Source organism: Rhinolophus sinicus, chromosome 14 (assembly GCF_057876585.1).
Source record: "Rhinolophus sinicus isolate RSI-liver-muscle chromosome 14, RSI-T2T, whole genome shotgun sequence".
NCBI lineage: Eukaryota > Metazoa > Chordata > Mammalia > Chiroptera > Rhinolophidae > Rhinolophus > Rhinolophus sinicus.
In genome coordinates, this window is record NC_142514.1 from 35,636,356 (window position 1) to 35,654,209 (window position 17,854).

At 41.9% G+C, this 17,854-nt stretch overlaps 1 protein-coding gene across 10 annotated transcripts in view; it reads left to right on the plus strand.

Annotated features, from left to right (window-relative positions):
* The window catches only part of ELAVL4 (ELAV like RNA binding protein 4), a 147,624-nt gene extending 137,233 nt beyond the window's left edge, over window positions 1-10,391 (plus strand). For 9 of the 10 annotated variants that reach the window (XM_019710570.3, XM_019710576.3, XM_019710568.3 and 6 more), the window contains 4 exons: window positions 653-806; window positions 2,493-2,718; window positions 4,359-4,397; window positions 7,377-10,391. In XM_019710570.3, the coding sequence (XP_019566129.1) occupies window positions 653-806; window positions 2,493-2,718; window positions 4,359-4,397; window positions 7,377-7,746 (789 nt within the window). In that variant the 3' untranslated portion in view covers window positions 7,747-10,391. The remainder of the gene's footprint in view (window positions 1-652; window positions 807-2,492; window positions 2,719-4,358; window positions 4,398-7,376) is intronic. The other variant, XM_019710567.3, reaches the window with a different exon arrangement.
* Window positions 10,392-17,854: the final 7,463 nt, after the last annotated feature.

Genomic DNA, 17,854 nt, shown 5'->3' on the forward strand with positions numbered 1-17,854 from the left:
TCCAGTTTCATGAGCAGATGTTCATTCAGCCCCATTTCACCAGCACTTTGTCATTCAGTGAGAGCAGACCTTGTGGGAACAGATTGGAGCAACACAAAGGATTCAACGTAAAAAGTCTTGCAGAGAACCTGATCGCTCTTCTGTGCTCAAGAGGAAAGGGGTGGGGGTGGGGAGGGTGGCAAGGAGAGAAATCTGCAGAGCAGAATTTCATGGGGGTTTTTTTGTTTTGTTTTTTTGTGGGTTTTTTCTTTTTTCTTTTTTTTTTTCTTTTTTTTTGGTTTATTCAAAGATTATTATGTGTTGGATACAGTAAGTCATCTATACACCCACATCCAGGAGGTAAATCTTCAGAACTCCAAGCGTGGGTAGTTCTGCATTTAACAGCTGCCATACAGTAGCTATTTTGTTCTGCACTTAGAGACCCTTATCTGTGCATTTGTTTTAAGTTATTGTCAACTCTCCTTTTGTTCCTCTATTGCCGTTCTCCTGTTCTCGTTACTATTACAAGAGTTAGCTAAAAATCTGAGTTCTTGAGTTACTTACACTGACACCATAATTTAGAATGATAGGCGCTGTCACCCTGGTTATTGATTCAGTCTCTACTTGGAAGGTGTTGCCTATAATAGATTTAGCTCCTTTTGCCTTTTCCTAGGTCTCCTATGCCCGTCCGAGCTCTGCCTCAATCAGGGACGCTAACCTCTACGTTAGCGGCCTTCCCAAAACCATGACCCAGAAGGAACTGGAGCAGCTTTTCTCGCAATATGGCCGTATCATCACCTCACGAATCCTGGTTGATCAAGTCACAGGTTAAGTGTTTCTTTGTCATTTCTTTCCTTGTGTCTCAGCGTCACCAGCCAGTGCCCTGTGACCCATAGGAGCAGAGGGGTAATGGTTACTTAGGGTGAAGCATATGGGTCAGGAGTAGACAGGTTTCTTTACGTAGGAGAAAGACTTCTTTTCAATGAACTGCCCAAACTTAAAATGGGCCGTCTCAGGAGGCAGGGGGTCTCCATCGTGGGCACTGTTCCAGCAGCAGCTAAACCACTCGGGAGAGCTGTGAGGAGGTTTCAGGCATCAGGGTGAGAGTGGGACTATATGACCTTCAAAGTCTCTTTCAACCCTCAACCGAGTAACATTACATTTGTGTGTGAAAAGAACTTGTATGTATAACTCTAGCTCCGAAGATAGCATCATAGTTAGAGGGAACCTCACACTGCCTCATTCCACACAAGAGGCAGCAGGTCCAAAGTGGGGGCTCTGACTTCTATCCAGGTAGTTCATAGCAGTGCAGAGATATGAACCCAGGATTCGGTACTGCAGCACTTTGTCCACAATAAAGAAAGGCAACCACCACCTCTCAGTAAGGAATGCAAGGCACCTCACATTGCATTTTTAATGACAAAATGTTTTCACCTACTCCCAACTCGATCCCAATTTGAAACGCCCCCGAGGAGCAGTTCAGCGTGTGCTTATCATTTGATTCACGCAACAAACCCTCACTGAAGCCGGCTGCGCCCCAGACACTGTGTAGAGGGACACGGGGGACCAGGGATGAAGGAGGCACAGTCCCACCCTTACAGGACCCCAGTGTGATGAGTGCCCGCTAGAGGCTGCCCGGTGTACCACGGGAGTCAGGAGAAGGGGTACTATGCCTGGCGGAGATTGTCAGGAAGGCTCCATCGCATATGCAATGTTTGAACAGGGTTTTGGAGGATGATTTGCAATTATCTGGCAAGAAGGAGGGATGGGGCATTCCAGGTGGCTAGGATGTATCCTACAGCTAGGCAAATAGGGCATAGTTCAAGGCATGGAGTCAGGGAATAACACAACCTGTCCACGGCATATCTGGCAGTTCAGCCTGGCTGACATGAGGCTGAGCGGGGCATTTAGGTTGGATCATCAGGGGCGTTAAATGCCGCTCCAAGAAGTCTGGACTTTACCTGTATGCAACATGGAGCCATGGAAGGGTTATTGTGGGTTTTGTTTGTTTTTCTGTGTTTGGAGTGCGGGGTGGGGAGGGCAATGAGGAATAGATACCGTGCACACGGTCATTGAAAAGGGACAAAACAATATAGATGTTTTTAACGGGTGTAATGTGGTCATAGTTTGCTTTTCAAATAGAGTACTTAGCTGCTAGGTCTGGAGGACCCCCCGAGGGCCCACTGAGAGCTCAAAACCAGACAGTGAAGGATCAGTTACAGCAACTAAAGGGAGATAGGACTGAGCAGGGCAGTGGCGGAGGGCTAGAAGGGACAGATGTGACAGATGCCTGTGTTCTGTGGATGGGAGTCACCTATTCAGAGCCATGATGACAGAAATGCAGGCAAATGCATCTTGATGGTGAGAGAGATTCAGGGATACAGGCTCAGCCCTGGACCCACTGGTGGGCTGACTCCCCACAGAACGTCCGTGGGGCCCAGGACATGTCTTTCCGGAGATATTTGGCAGTTTGGTTTGTTCCCTCTTTATGAAGGCTCTTTCTCTTTCTCCAGGAGTGTCCAGAGGGGTAGGATTCATCCGCTTTGATAAAAGGATCGAGGCAGAAGAAGCCATCAAAGGGCTGAATGGCCAGAAGCCCAGCGGTGCTACGGAACCGATTACTGTGAAGTTTGCCAACAACCCCAGCCAGAAGTCCAGCCAGGCCCTGCTCTCCCAGCTCTACCAGTCCCCCAACCGGCGCTACCCCGGCCCGCTTCATCACCAGGCTCAGAGGTTCAGGTAGGTATGCCCACATGCCTACACACCTGGCCACATGGGTACAGAGCTGGGCGAGGGCCAGGGCAGCTCATAGTCCTGAAGGATGGGGCAAAGATAAGAATCTTCACGCTTAGAAATCACTGTACAAAACTAACCACCCCACACCAGCCTCAGTTTCCACTCCTATAAAATGAGATGATTGGATCCGATGCTCTTCCATGCCCCCCTTCCAACTTACCACTGTGACTGTGGTTGAACTTCAGATTCTTCGGTTAAAATTTCTGCGTTTACCCCAATAAGAAGGTTCATTTTCAACAAGAGTTAATCATAGATGTGACCAGATTCAGCAGCTTAGACTTAAAGCTAAGACAGTATGGCTTTAATAATGTTAAAGAAAGCAGTAGGTCAGGAGGCAGCTCCGTGCCAGAGAGAGTGGGTCCTCCTCTTCCTTCTGCAGGTGACTCTGTTGGGTTAGGGCGCAGGGGTACTTTCTTTTGCGTTAACTTCACTCTGACGGTTAAGTCCTCAGACTCTGGGAAGACAAGGAGGAAGAGTTTGTCCAAGTCTTATTGCTGTTTCCATCAGGTGCCCAAACCCCCAGGAAGCACCTGGTGCCATGGGGGCGTTTCCTTTCTTCTGGGACATTTCTGAAATGCACCTTTCTCTCCAGGAAGGCCGTCTGACCTTGAACGGCCTCTATCATGCAAGCGATAAGAATATTCTTGACCTACCCATACTAATTCTAAATAATTATTTTTTTCCACCCATGTCCCAACTTCCGTTTCATGAAAGGGGTTTTCTCTTTTGTAAACATCACAAGGGAAGATAGTCAGCCCTTCCATCTGGCCACCAGGAGAAGAAAAACCAGTCTTTGTACTGTCCTCCCAGGCCCCGGGAATTTGAAATGGCTAATGATTTCATGAAGAGTCCAAGTCATCTAATTTTTATGTTGTGTGAGAGCACATGCAGTATTTATGTAAAAAGCCTTTCCAGCAGGCGTCTCATGGAGGAAGCTATGGTGACTACTGCCCCGTGGGGTGACTAGCATGTCCCATGCGAGGTGCTGAACATGAGGGAGATTAGAACATTATGGCAGTTTGCTGGGAGTTGCTTCCAGGTTGTAAATAGTACGCTAATTTTTAAAAAATCTTAACTCCCAAACTCCTCCCACCCTCCAAACAACGTGTGTGATAAGAAGATTTAGTTAATGTAGCTAGGCTAAGAGAAAAGATCCGTTCTGAGATGCATTGTGTGTGTGCGTGCGTGTATTGTTAACCTGGCACAGAGCCCTTTATTCACCAGTTTAGTTATAATAACATGTGAACAACTTAAGAAGCCCCCTCTTTTTAACAATTTCACACACAATATAAAATAAAATATACACAAATGTTCTGTGAGATGGGGGCACTGGGATTAATTCAGACCTTGAAAGACAGGGAGATTCATTAGACACTTGCTTTAAACTCCAGCATTGACCTGAACGTGAATTACTTGTAATAGGAGGCAGGAAAGGGGGGAACTACTGCTGGATAGACTCCTAAGCATTGGGGAAAGTTGTTGAGCTTTTCTTCTTTGAAAATGGAGCATTCTTATTAATAGTTCCATTGAGTGATCTTGCCATCTGTGAGGCATTAACCCAGAGACCCTCCTTCTCTTTGCAGGCTGGACAATTTGCTTAATATGGCCTATGGCGTAAAGAGGTAATTAAAACTCCACAGATTGCCAGATGTCCGTGTTGGCACAGACTGGGGCTAGAATTTTTTTTTTAATTCACTAACTTTACTTCTTTTTTTTTTTTTTTTAATTCTTCCTTTTTCTTCCACCAGCATGTCAAATTCTTAATTTTAATTTCGGACCTCAGTTGGTTTTGTTTCTTTTAGGGCACACAAAGGGTGTTTGTGTGTTTCACTTTTCCTTTCATTTGCAGGTGGGCTTCTCCTATGGTTCAGGTGCCACAGCTACCAAACCCTTGATAATCTGGTCCTCCGAGTGGCTCCCCTAGGGGGAAGGCTTTGACTCTGCCAGCTGATTTTGCAAACTTGCAGAGCAACTGTTTTGCATTAGCAATGCCAAGATTCAGTTAAGAGGGCAGATTCCAGCAAATCAAAATTAGAACATTTTGCTAATCATGGTTGACAATCTTATGATTGTCAGTGGAAAAATTAGATTTTGGACTAGCAACCCTGGCCAAGCATGAATAAATGCATGGATGACCTTCTGCCTCGCCTCCAACCACCCTGCCAGTGTGCTTTTCAGGGCACAGCCTGAAAATGCAGTGTATCTGTGTGCACCTCAGCCAGGGTTGTTATTGTTTTTGTTACAGGTTTTAAGAGTTATTATAAATCCTCCCTTGATTATCTTTGTATGTGTGTTTTAAACTTGCTGTTTTGTTCACCTAAAACCCGTTTGTGAGGTTGGGGGCTCAAATAGAGTCAAGGCTTTTGGGGCTTTCTGAATGCAGCCACAAGGGTGTCCAAACCTAATCTCAAAGCTGAATCTCAGGAGGTTGAGTGTGTTATGTCACTGTGTCCATGAGATTCCCAAATGTGCTTTTGATAAGCTCCACTGAGCTGCTAGCAACATAGCATCTTCATCATCCTGCTCAGTAGAGCTGCACACTTTAATTCCCCTTCCTACAGTTAAGGGAAAGAGATGTGGTCTTTAATAGTCCGCGTCATACCCCCTATATGAGGCAGTTCTTGCACCACTTGGCCATGCATGGTAAGTACCCCGATCCTGGAAACAGGCACACAGTGGAGGAAGTAACTTGGCTGCAGACTCCACTATCAGAGCGCCAGCCTCTCCAATCTCAATCGCGGTACCAGGGAGTGAATTACCCCCACGTGTCTAGCATACTGCTTGCCTATTCCCACGTATTTTACATCGTTCCCAGCTCTGTCCCTACCTTTGCTCCTGTCTAACTTCAGTGAAGTGGCACCAAATATTACGAAGAGAGAGATGCTTTTACATAGATAAGGCCAGGGAAGTCCCAGCAGCAGCATGCGTGCAGCCACATTCTCTAATTCTCCAGCCGTAGTAAACATCACCAGTTGATAAGAGCATTCATTCTCTTTTCCTATTAAACCCAGATTTAGACCCAGACTATTTCTTGCTAAAGTGCTCCAGGTAACCATTACCAACTAGAGCTGAAACCTCTTTGCTGACCCTGACTTTGGCCTTATCACGAATACTTAACTGTTCTCTACCTCTAAACTGAAAGGAGTTAATTCAGTTGGAAGAGAAAAGGTTGAGAAGACAGTCTTCAGAAATAATGCAAACAACAATTAGACGTGGATTTGCCCTTGTAGAATCTGTATAATGATGTTTTTTTGGTTTGGTCTTGTTATTTGTTTTTAAGCAAGAGAGAAGATTGTCTTAGTGAATAATACCAAAAATAATGTCTATTGAGTTATGTTTAGCATATCTTCAGCAGCCATTTGATTATCCAAATTCTCAGTGCAGTACTTTTCTTGCACAAGGCTTTCAAATCTCCAAGAATATATGCATATTTTCAAAGCAGTCCTAGATGACGCTTGGCCCCATTCTCTTCCCCAGTTTTTGCTTCCTCTCCTTCTCCTATTCCCCACTTCAGAAAAAAAAAAAAATTAAAATCAAGATACTAGTCGTGGTATAGGTCAAAATCCCTGTATAAGTTTGGTATAAACCAAACTGTTAACAAATATTTTTCTGCTGTAGGCACTGGCAACCTAATTGTTTCATCTCATGCATCCATCATGAATCATACATGGATATATTTTATCAGACAGTTAATAGAATCTCAAGGGTTGTTTTTCCTTTCAAGATTACATGAAAACTGAGAATATTTTGAAGCCAAATACAAAAGTAGTTGTAATAGGGCAAATAACAGTTTTCTACTTTCCTAATGTACAGCGATTCAAGATACATAAATGCACAAACCCCTTGAAATCTCATTCCTGTAACACTTAGAAATGAATTCCAGATAATACAGCATTAAGGAGTGATACAGTGTCATCATTATTGCTCAGGGGTATTTGGGGGAACTCTTTTAAATAAATGCTAAATGAAACATGAGCCACCCATCTGCTTAATAACAAGACATGTCTGTTCATTCTCATGTATCTCCGTCCTCAATAATATCAAGAGATCTTTGACAACCATAAGTCAAGGGACTGCAAAGATGGTAGACTTGAGCACTTCTAGGGCTATCCCCTAATCTGCCTTAAAAAGTAAAATTTCCCAGGCATTGACATCCACAATGTTATTCACTTGTTCAATCAACAAAGATTTATTGAGTGTTTTCTACATGTCACTATGTCTGTGAGATTCCCATATGTGCTCCACTGAATAAATAAGTAGAGCAATAAAATGAATGAAATCAAGCCCTTTCCCCCAAGAGCTCACTGTTTATTGTGGGGAGGGAGGGTAAGGGTCTGGGTGGGATACCTTATAAACATATACCTGGATAGACTGATAGAGCCTTGCTCTCTGGGAGTTCCTTGTGGTTTTTAGGAATTGACCTAGGCCTTTCTCTTGGTATATAAGTGCCTTAGCCAGTCTAGCCATTCCCATCAGTGGAAATGCCACAGACATTAGTTTTTGTATTTTGGTTTTTAAACCCTGATGACTCTCCTGCAAACACTCACTCAGCCCTCTGCCCCGTGTCTGTGTCTGTGCATCTCTGTGTTATCCTTGGTCAGACTGATGTCTGGACCAGTCCCCCCTTCTGCTTGTCCCCCCAGGTTCTCCCCAATCACCATTGATGGGATGACAAGCCTTGTGGGAATGAACATCCCTGGTCACACAGGAACAGGCTGGTGCATCTTTGTCTACAACCTGTCCCCTGATTCGGATGAGAGTGTTCTCTGGCAGCTCTTCGGCCCCTTTGGCGCAGTGAACAATGTCAAGGTCATCCGCGACTTCAACACCAACAAGTGCAAGGGATTCGGCTTTGTCACCATGACCAACTATGACGAGGCCGCCATGGCCATCGCCAGCCTCAACGGGTACCGCTTGGGAGACCGAGTATTGCAAGTTTCCTTTAAAACCAACAAAGCCCACAAATCCTGAATTTCCCATCCTTAATTATTAAAATATATATATAAATATATACGAACAAAACACATGCGCGCACACACACACATACATACACACACACAAAAGAGAGAGAAACAAACTTTTCCAGGCTTATATTCAACCATGGACTTTATAAGCCAGTGTTGCCTAAGTATTAAAACATTGGGTTATCCTGAGGTGTACCAGGAAAGGATTTTATAATGCTTAGAAAAAAAGAAAAAAAAAAAACAAAAAAATATCTTTGATGCATTGAATGTTCTTTCATAGCTGTCGTTGTTGAATATAATATACATAGATAGCAATGTGCAGGGATTTTTACCCAGCCAGCTAACTTTACTACCTTCCTTGAAGGTGGGTCTTTTTAAGATGACCATTCGCTCATTTGAAGAAGAAAAACAAAAAACAAAAAAAAAAATAATAATAAAAACAAAACAATTTTTACAAAGTAATGGGATTCAAAGAAAGGAAAAAAAAGATTTTTCTTTTTTGTCAAAATGTTGATCCAATCAGATTGGTAAGGAAAAAAAACCCACACAAATTAAAGAAGAATAAAAATTGCAAAAATGAAAAAAAAAAAACTTTTGCAAATTTTTTTATTTTTCCTTTTTTCTTTTATATCATGTGAACTAAAACAGTCTTCTGTTAGGGGATGGGGGCAAGGGGGATACCTGATGACATTAACAATTTAATAACATTAACATTGTTGCCAAAGAGGTGGTCTCTTTGCTGAAAATGGGTTTCAAGAAAAATCTATTTTTATAAAATATAAAGAATTTTTACAAGAGAATCTGGATTTGAGAAAAAAATATTTTGACTGGCTAATTTAGGGGAAATTGACAACTTTGTCGCGTTCATACTGCACTGGTAACTTTTTAGAGATCAGATGTGTGTTTTAAACTGGATTCGTAGACTGTTTTTTGAAGGATGGGCTATAAACAGATGATCTTCATATCTTTTCATAGCATGTAATAATAATAAAGAAAATTATTAATTACTAGGGGAAAGGAGTGTTCGTTCTACCCAGGGTACCACAGTTCCCCACAGTCAAAACCCAAAAGCAAGGAGATGAGTTGAAAGACAGTTTTTCTTTAAGTCATCAGTACGGGATGTCAGCAGAACAAAAATTTCAAAAATTAATTTTCCTTTTGATCTAAAACTTCCTTAGTTTGAGCAGTAGGTGCTACGAAATTATTTACATATCTTAGTATCATAGTTAAATGTAATGTGTTTAGGAGAGGAAAACAAAAGATAACATTTGCTTTCAATTCATTAAGGAATTTTCAAATTCACTTCGTAGCCCATGCTGGTAGGATTGGGCTGTGTTGGTACATTTGAGACACTGTTTATGTTGCTTGAAACACTTATTTATTTAATCGCTGATGTGATGATGCCTATGGCCGAGATCAAATATAGCTAGATTGGCTAGACTACTTATTTGTTTACTTAAACTATGGGAAGAAGCATATTATTGTGTCATTCTGTTGTGTGTGTATGTGTATATACAATATAAATATATATATATATAAAGTTATTTTTTTCTTTGGGTTAATTTATTATAAGTTGTAACACTTGGCTAGTTTCGTTTGTATATGTCTTAAAATGTTTTCTTATGATATTTAAGTGACAGTTTAAAGAGGTATCAAGGTAACTTGTGTAGAACTATTGTTTAATATATTGTCATGTTTGTTGTGAATATTTTTTCTTACTGCACAGTAGAAAAAAAAAACACTGGGTCTTTATTTTAATGTAATTCAGATTGGGGAAAACAAAACAGAGCTAAGGGAACAAAATGACTGAGGGAGCATTCTCCCACGTCCAGTGCACTGATCATTTTAGTATGTTTGTGCTTTGTACGGTTATATATTTAAAACAAAAACAAAAACAAAAAAAATACAAGGGTTCATGCTCTTCCCTGGGTAATAGAAACAGTTACTCGCTATGCATAATCTAGTTGATAGTTAAATTTGCTATTGCTTTTCTTGTCTTGTTATATAAAATCTTTTCAATACAAGTTTAGTCTTAATGGTAATAAAACGTTATGGTTATTTATAACTTGTGCTTATTTTGTGCGTTTTTTCCCATGCTGAACCCACTAAGTGCATGTAGACAGAACTGTTGTTTTCACACTGAAGAGGTGAACTCGTAGTAGTAGTCGTAGTGTAGACAGGTAACGAAAACCAAGGCTGCATCATAGAATCCTCCTTTAAATTTTTTTCTATTTTTTTTCCTCTTTTCGGTTTTGAAAACAAACAAACAAACAAACAAAAACACACCAAATTTCAGTTCAGAGAACACTCGTTCAACATTCAGGGAAACCTTTTTACGTCATCTGCTATGAATGAACGCAGTTTGCCGGCAAAATGTTGATGCGTTTGCTAAGCATTAGTGGGAAAGGCATGCCAAAATCTCTTCTCTATAATGTGTTCACACTTGGGGGAAAAAAAAAAGGAAAAAAAATGTTAGGACCAGGCAGTTGTATACTTTAGTTATAATGAATGACTTCATGTTAATCTTGCTAGTTTAGATGATTTCTGAGGGAAAGTATTGTAAATGTTTCTTTTCCCATAATCTTGTTGTGTTTGAATTATTTTATCTGTACTTTATCTGTCCAGACAATAAATGAAAGTGCGTAGAATGGATTTGAGCTTTCCAGATTTTTAAATGTGTTTATTCAAACTTTTTTTTCTGTAGCATCTTCAGCTTTCCCCAATATTTTTATCGTTAAACAAACAAAAAAAGGTAGAGTAAAATTCTGCTTTGCTAAGCTGCAAAGGCAACTCACTATTCAGAATTCATTGCCCTATTTCCATGCTACTAAAACTGTGGTCTTCAACTGGCAGTATCAGCGTCACCTCAGAGTTGTTAAAATGCAGAATCTTAGGCCAAATGTGAATCTGTGTTTAACCAGAACCCCAGGTGAATCACTGGTACTCTACAGAGTGAGGAACACTGCCCTGGTTGATGAGAAGCTGGCACATTTGGCATTATGATACATTAGTGCTTCTTATTCATTTATAATCATACTTGCGACTTGTTCAGAATAAAGGGAGTCGCCATTTGCAGAACATCGATCGAATGGTGTCCTCTACGTTCTCTCACTTTGTCTTCCAGCAACCTGGGAGAAGTAGATACTAGCACTAGCCTCCTTTCACAGATGATAATACTGAGGCTCGATGAGATTAAGTAATTTAAAATAGCTAGCAAGTTTCCAGCTGGGATTTGAATCCGAAACTGATACTACAGCACAGCCCCTCAGCATGAGATGCAGAACTTGATTGTAATATTAAGGAAACAGACCATTTGTCCTAGAAGTGACAGCTAAACGAGTGTCACCTTTTTATTCTAGCACTCATTTTGGCTTAAAAGCAGCATATATTTGACTTTCTTGCCTTTGACTAGAAACAGTAACTGAGGACTTATTCATATAGTGTATAAAGAACATGATTTAAGCTCAACCTAGGGGAGGAAATTACCTAAGGTATCATGAAGTCATGTTAAAATATGCCCTGAACTTTAAAGATGAGCTTTTTAGTGATTTCCTGATGTGATCACTCATTGATGATCTACTGTCTTTCATTTTCATTTTCTCACTAATTGAAAATTCATAAAACCCCATAAAACATCACTGTCCTTACACTGACACTTGAAGTGGAAATGCCCCCAATGAGGAAGATGAAGGAATAGTCAGATTCTCTTCCATTTCTCATTAGCCCCTTTTTTATTATTATATTAAATTACCTCAATGGCTGGGATAATTAACTTCAGGGCACAGAATGGGATTTAATTAACAAAGCTAAATATTAAAACTCCAAGTCAGCCTGAACTTCATACAGTTGAACTTAAAGGTTTTTATTTTAGTTTTATCTTAAAGACAAACCCCTATGTTCCTTTTCTGAAGAAAACTAGGCAAACTAATAGTTGCTCCCAAGAATAACAGAGCTTTATAAACATGTGCATAGGATCTAATACCATTGCTGCCAAGCCTATGCTAGTTAGTACCAATCATCACCACCCCTGCTCCTTAAAGCTGTCATTTTAGTGCACTTAAGCGAATGGGTACATTATTTCAGAATATTGGAATTTGGTGGAATCTTACCAGTTCAATATACTTCATTCCCCAGCCTCCAACAGATCTATCCTGAAAGTCTCACAAAAATCTGTAAGTATTTAAATAGGTCTTTAAAATATCCATAGAAGGACGTTCTACTTATACCATCTTGGCATCACTTCCCAACATCATCACGACATGTCTGCCTAACATCTAATAAAACATTCATCTTGCTGTGAGTGTAAGCCTGTTACTTTAAATCTCCAAGCAAATATTATATAGTTTCTGTAGGTGTTTGTGAGAAAGGTCTAACAAATCACAAGAATGCAGAGATTATTAAATTTTTTTAAGGTCCTCAGTACATTATGTTTGCTTGGTTGAAAAATTGCATGAGAGAGAAGGTTGAAGGCATTTACTTAGTGTTATTTCTGTCAAAGTGATAGGAAGGAAAGAGTGCAAAAAACCGTGTGCTTATGTCTAACCATTCCACATCATCACCACCAGAATCAAAACAACTCACGTCTATTACCAAAGATCAAACACTAACCAAATGATGGTTATAGCCAGAAATTTTTATCAACTCAGGTCCTGTTTAAATTTCATTTGTTCATTTGTAAATAAAACATTTAAACCCCAAAGAACAACATTTAAAAGTAAATTTGCGGGGGCCGGCCCAGTGGCTCAGGCAGTTAGAGCTCCATGCTCCTAACTTTGAAGGCTGCCAGTTTGATTCCCACATGGGCCAGTGGGCTCTCAACCGCAAGGTTGCCGGTTCAATTCCTCAAATCCTGCAAGGGATGGTAGGCTCTGCCCCCTGCAACTAAGATTGAACACAGCGCCTTAAGCTGAGCTACCTCCCAGATGGCTCAGTTGGTTGGATCATGGGCTCTCAAACACAAGATTGCCAGTTCAATTCCTCAAGTCTTGCAAGAGATGGTAGGTTGTGCCCCCTGCAACTAGCAACGGCAACTGGACCTGGAGCTGAGCTGCACCCTCCTCAACTAAGATTGAAAGGACAACAACTTGACTTGGAAAAAAGTCCTGGAAGTACACACTGTTCCCCAATAAAGTCCTGTTCCCCTTCCCCAATAAAATCTAAAAAAAAAAGTAAATTTGAAATTCACGAAGTTTTTTCAAAAAAACTGAGTAGCCCCTACTCAGTCTGGCTACCTTAACCTTGTCAAAATTCAGTACTTGATCACCTTATGTCGTAGATGATTCAGGAAACTTCCAGTTATTGTCGTTGTTTGTCTTTACTTTCTGTAGGTACTATGTATGTGTTCCTTAACAGACATACACACGCAAACACACAGAAGCAAGCCTTTGTACAGTTGAATAGAAAATGGCATTTTTTACTTTCACCTACAAATTTGAAAATCATACCTGACCAGACAACATTAACAGGAAGAGTGTGTTTTCTAAATGGAAAAGTCATTAAAGTCTGAATTTGAGGCCATCCTGCCTGGATCCGTTCCACCACTTTAGCAAGAGCTCATGGAACACAGCTGTATAATATCCCTACACCCTTCACTGCCTTTGTCCTACCTAGAAAAGAGAATAATAAAAGGAAATTACATTTTATTTATATGAGCTAAAATCAAGTTTTAATATTGTCCAAAAGTGACACATACCATTCCTTAATCGTATTAGTTTTTTTTGGCATATTAGATAATAAGATAATTTCTCATAGTACAGTATTTATGTAAGAATCGTATTTCTCTCTGTGCAGATCACTTACAGAAGTGTCTGTTAACAGGAGAGAATAATGCATAATCGGCACTTAAGATTAAAATAGACCTGAGAACATAAAAGTGTTCCTTCAATTAAAGGAATAGCATTTCTCCAGTCTCATCTTTTTTGTTTCTGCAGCAGAATGAAAACTGGCTTAAATATCACCCGACCCCAGGTTAATCACTAGACGGCTTCCCGGTGCAAGCCTAGCTTAATCTAGTGGTTCAAATGCAAAGTGGACTCACACACCACTCCAGGATGCCATGTAATTAAACAGTTTCCAGCAAAGTTCTTGAGGTTTAAGAAATAATTTCTAGAAAGAGCAGTAGCATGTATTAAGTCTTTCAAATCAGCCAGGCACTATACATTCACTTAGTCCCTCTGCCAGCTCAGTGAGGGGTAGCATCCTTCTTTCTCATTGAGCAAACAGAGACTCCAAGAGATTTGGTATCTTCTGCAAGTGAGTAGGTGGTGAAAACAGAATTCACACCCAGGCCTGTGTTTGAAAACCCAGGACTGCAAAGCCCCTAGCCAAACTACCCTGGCTATGAGCCAATTCCGTCATAACTAGAGCCAAAATAATTACAAGTGGTCCTCACCTCAATGAAAGGTGGAGATGTGTCCTGCTATGTAACTTACATTAATACACAGTGTCTGGGGTTTACCCCTTCCCAAATCTTTAATGGAACAACAGAGCCATAACATTGGTTTATAAGCAAATTGACAAAGAAAAACTAAAAATGATAGATTTTAAACAGTGTTGCTCAGCAATGTTTGAAAATGAAATCATTTGTTGACCGGTTTATTTAAACCACCAAAATTCATCAAGGTAGAAAGGAGTGGAGGATAGCACCAGAAAATAAGAATGTTCAAAAGCTACCTGGGCTGCCCTTGGAGCCGGCCCCATGGGTCTCCAAAGAGATGAAGGCTTTGTATAAACCTGTATTGCCTTGGTGAGAGCTCCTTTCATTGTATTGCCCCTGAGTTCTCAGAATAATCCTGGGAGGCACCCAGTATAATCCCCATTTTCACATCTGACAAAAACGGGTTCAGAGACGTTAAGTAACTTGCCCAAGATTGTACAGTAGGTAGCAAAATTGGAATTTACCCCACACCATCTGACTCCAATCTAATGTTTTTTCCCTAAACCACACTGAGGGCCCTTCAATGTGAGACTACCATTTGTTGACCACACACCTACCTGTGAGGTAAGGCAGGGTGGGGGTGGCAGAACCAGCTTAAGCCTTGTCTACCCTCGAATCCTTTCTCTGAACATCTACCATATGCCAGGCATGGAGCTAGGAACACAGCAATGAATACACGTATTCAGCTTTTTTTCCCTTCCACCTATTTTCTGCATGGCACTGTGCAGTCTAGATTATGACTGGAAACCAAAAAACAGGAATGGAAATTTAGAGTTTTGTTATAAAGATGAGAATTGTGAAACAATTATTTAGCCATGCCAAGTAGTTTATGTGCTGAAAAGAGAATCACAGGAAATTTTGAAAGTCTGTGGGGAGAGAAACGGGTCTTCTGGGGCCCGGGAAGGAAAGAGAATGTGGCCTGGTGGAAAGAGGACACGCTCTGGTGAAACGAAGCTCTGGGTTTGGATCCCTGGGCAAATTGCTTAATGTCTCCGAGATGCCTGATCAGAAAAGGAAGGATTAAAGATAAACTACGTCAGTTCCTGGCACTGGATGAAGAGTAATAGGAATTTAACAGTAGCTAGAAAGAATTCCCAGAGGTAAAGAGCTTGGCAGGGCTTTCTGGCAGCGGGGAGGGAGGTGCGTGGTTTCCTCTGGTATAAAGAACAGAAAAACTCTCAAGTGAGGGAGGAAGGAAATGGTCAGCATACATGCGGCGATAAGCTCTTGGTCATCTCACTCAGCCTTGTGGAACTTGAGCTGCTTTTGAAATACAATAGTAACTCCAGCCACACACCCGCAGCAACCCAAGGCCCCATGGCCCCTCATCTGGTATCCAGCCACTCTTCAATGATGCTCCCTTTATCATTGGTCTAATTCTCCCCAAATAAACTGTTTAAATTCCAGGAAGACCATGTTGGCCCTGGTCGGTCAGGTTTACAGGCTATTGGCACCAACTCTCCTTCGCGCAGACCAACCTGGTCCATATAGCTGAAGCCAAGCCTGGAGTCCTGAGCTATACAATGTGGTCTGCTGGTAAAGAGTGGCGTGGGGCGTTACCCCGAGGAGGGGGTTGAGCAGCCTGTGCAGTACAGTGGTGAGTAACGAGGTAGGTGGAGCTGAGGCAGGCTTTCCTGGGGCTGGTGAAGGTGGGGGAAGAAGCATGGGTAGGCAGCAGCGGGAGGATAGCAGCGGAATAAGAGAAAAAGGGTTGGACACTCAGGCTGAGGCAGGAGACTTCCTTAGGGAAGCAGGATACCAGAAGGCTTCTAAGCAGGGAATTGAGGATCCTTAATTTACAAGTAAATACCTAGGGAAAGACTTATCCCTAAGCCTTACTCTTCTTGACTGTAGGCATAGGAAAGAGTCATAAGTTCTGTCTCACCCAACATAGGAAACAGATCCAATTAGATCATTGGTAAAGGGCAGCGCCTACCCCGCCCCAAACCCCGCTTGTCACACAATCGGCCTTGTCATTGCCTGCTTAGTTAGCAATGAAAAACCCTTCAAAGCCCTCTTTTTTTCACTCCATAGGAGAAAAGGATCTTTGGGTTGTCCAACGCCCACCCCATCTTTATGTGACTACCTCATTATCCCATTTCACAAACATTTGGATTTCTCTCCTTAGAATGCCCTTCCCTTTCTCCAGGCCCCATTTTCCTCAAAGTGCACCCAAACACACAAGCACCATCCCCGTGGCTATGCCTGCTTGTTCAGCTCACGATTCACTGCCTCCTAGGAACCTTCCCTGACCCCTGGGCCAGGTTAGGCATTCCTGGACAATCCCACATTCCTCTGCTGTCCTGATCACAGCACACTTCACAGACCACCTTTGTACTACTGCATGTATACCTCCATGGGGAGAGGAATCGGACACAGCACCTGCACTGCAAGAGCTCAGAGGTAAGCAGTGCATTGAAGAGCAAGATCAAAGCTAGAGGGTGTTTGGGGAGCACAGAGAAAAGAGCAGTCAATTCTAACTTTGGTGGGATAGGGGTAATTGGGGTGTAACAAGAAAAGCATCCTAGAGATGTTTAGGAATCGGCTGTGTCTTGAAAGATGAATCAGACTTGGACAGGCAGGCACGTGGCAAGGTCAGGAGCAGCACACTGGGAACCATGGAAGTGACACAGGACCAGGAGTCAGAGAGCTCAGCTCTTCCCCTGACTTACTTCGTGACTTTGGACAAGTCACTGCATCTCACTGGGCCTCAGCTTCCCAGAAGTTAATGGAAGGTGTTGGACTAGATGGCCTCTGATGGTCTTTTTCCCGCTTATTCCTAGACTCTCATCTTCCCTTACATTTTTCATCGAGTCAGCAAATATTTATTGACCACCTATCACCATCATGTAGCACAATGAGGATAAAATGAGGGGCCAAACAAATGTTTGTATACAGCTGGGGGGTGAGTGCTGTCAAGGTCAATTACAGGCTATTCTAGTACAAAGACACCTGCCCAACTGAGGACAGAGGACGCCCTGATACTGTGGCATCTGAACTGAGATCTGAATGTTGAGGCAGGTTTTTCCCATTGTAATTGGGGGGTTGGGGGGTGGAATGGAATGTACAAGGAGCCAGAGGTAGAGAGGAGTGAGGCTAAGCTGCAAGTAGCCCAGTGATTCAACAATGGAGATGGGAATGGGGCTGAGGTGGCTGTGATGCAGTTTGCCAATGGCCTTGCAAGCCACAAAAAGGACCTTAGTCTTTACCTTACGAGTAGTGGGAAGAACCTACATTCAGCCAATGGATCATCTTCTCTCAGCCTCAGTTTACTTATCTATAAAACAGGGATGATATATGATTTCACTTATAAATGGACCCTAAAGAATAAACAAACAAATGAAACAGAAACAAACTCATAGAAACAGAGAACGTTTTGATGGTTCCCAGATGGGAGGGGGGTTAGAGGGAAGGATGAAAAGGTGAAGGGATTAAGAAGTACAAACTGGTAGTTATAAAATAGTCATGGGGATGTAAACTAAAGCATAGGAAATTGTCATGCAGGGTCTCAGCTCCTGCTCCCCGCATGAGAACGCAGGATATGGCTAGGCCAAAAAGGAACACCAATAGAGCCATAGATAGGGGAGTCATACCACTATACTCTCAGTGGTGGCTGGGTTGAGATACAGGAAGCAGGAGCCGCAATCTGCCATCCGCTTCTCTGCCAACCAACCAACCC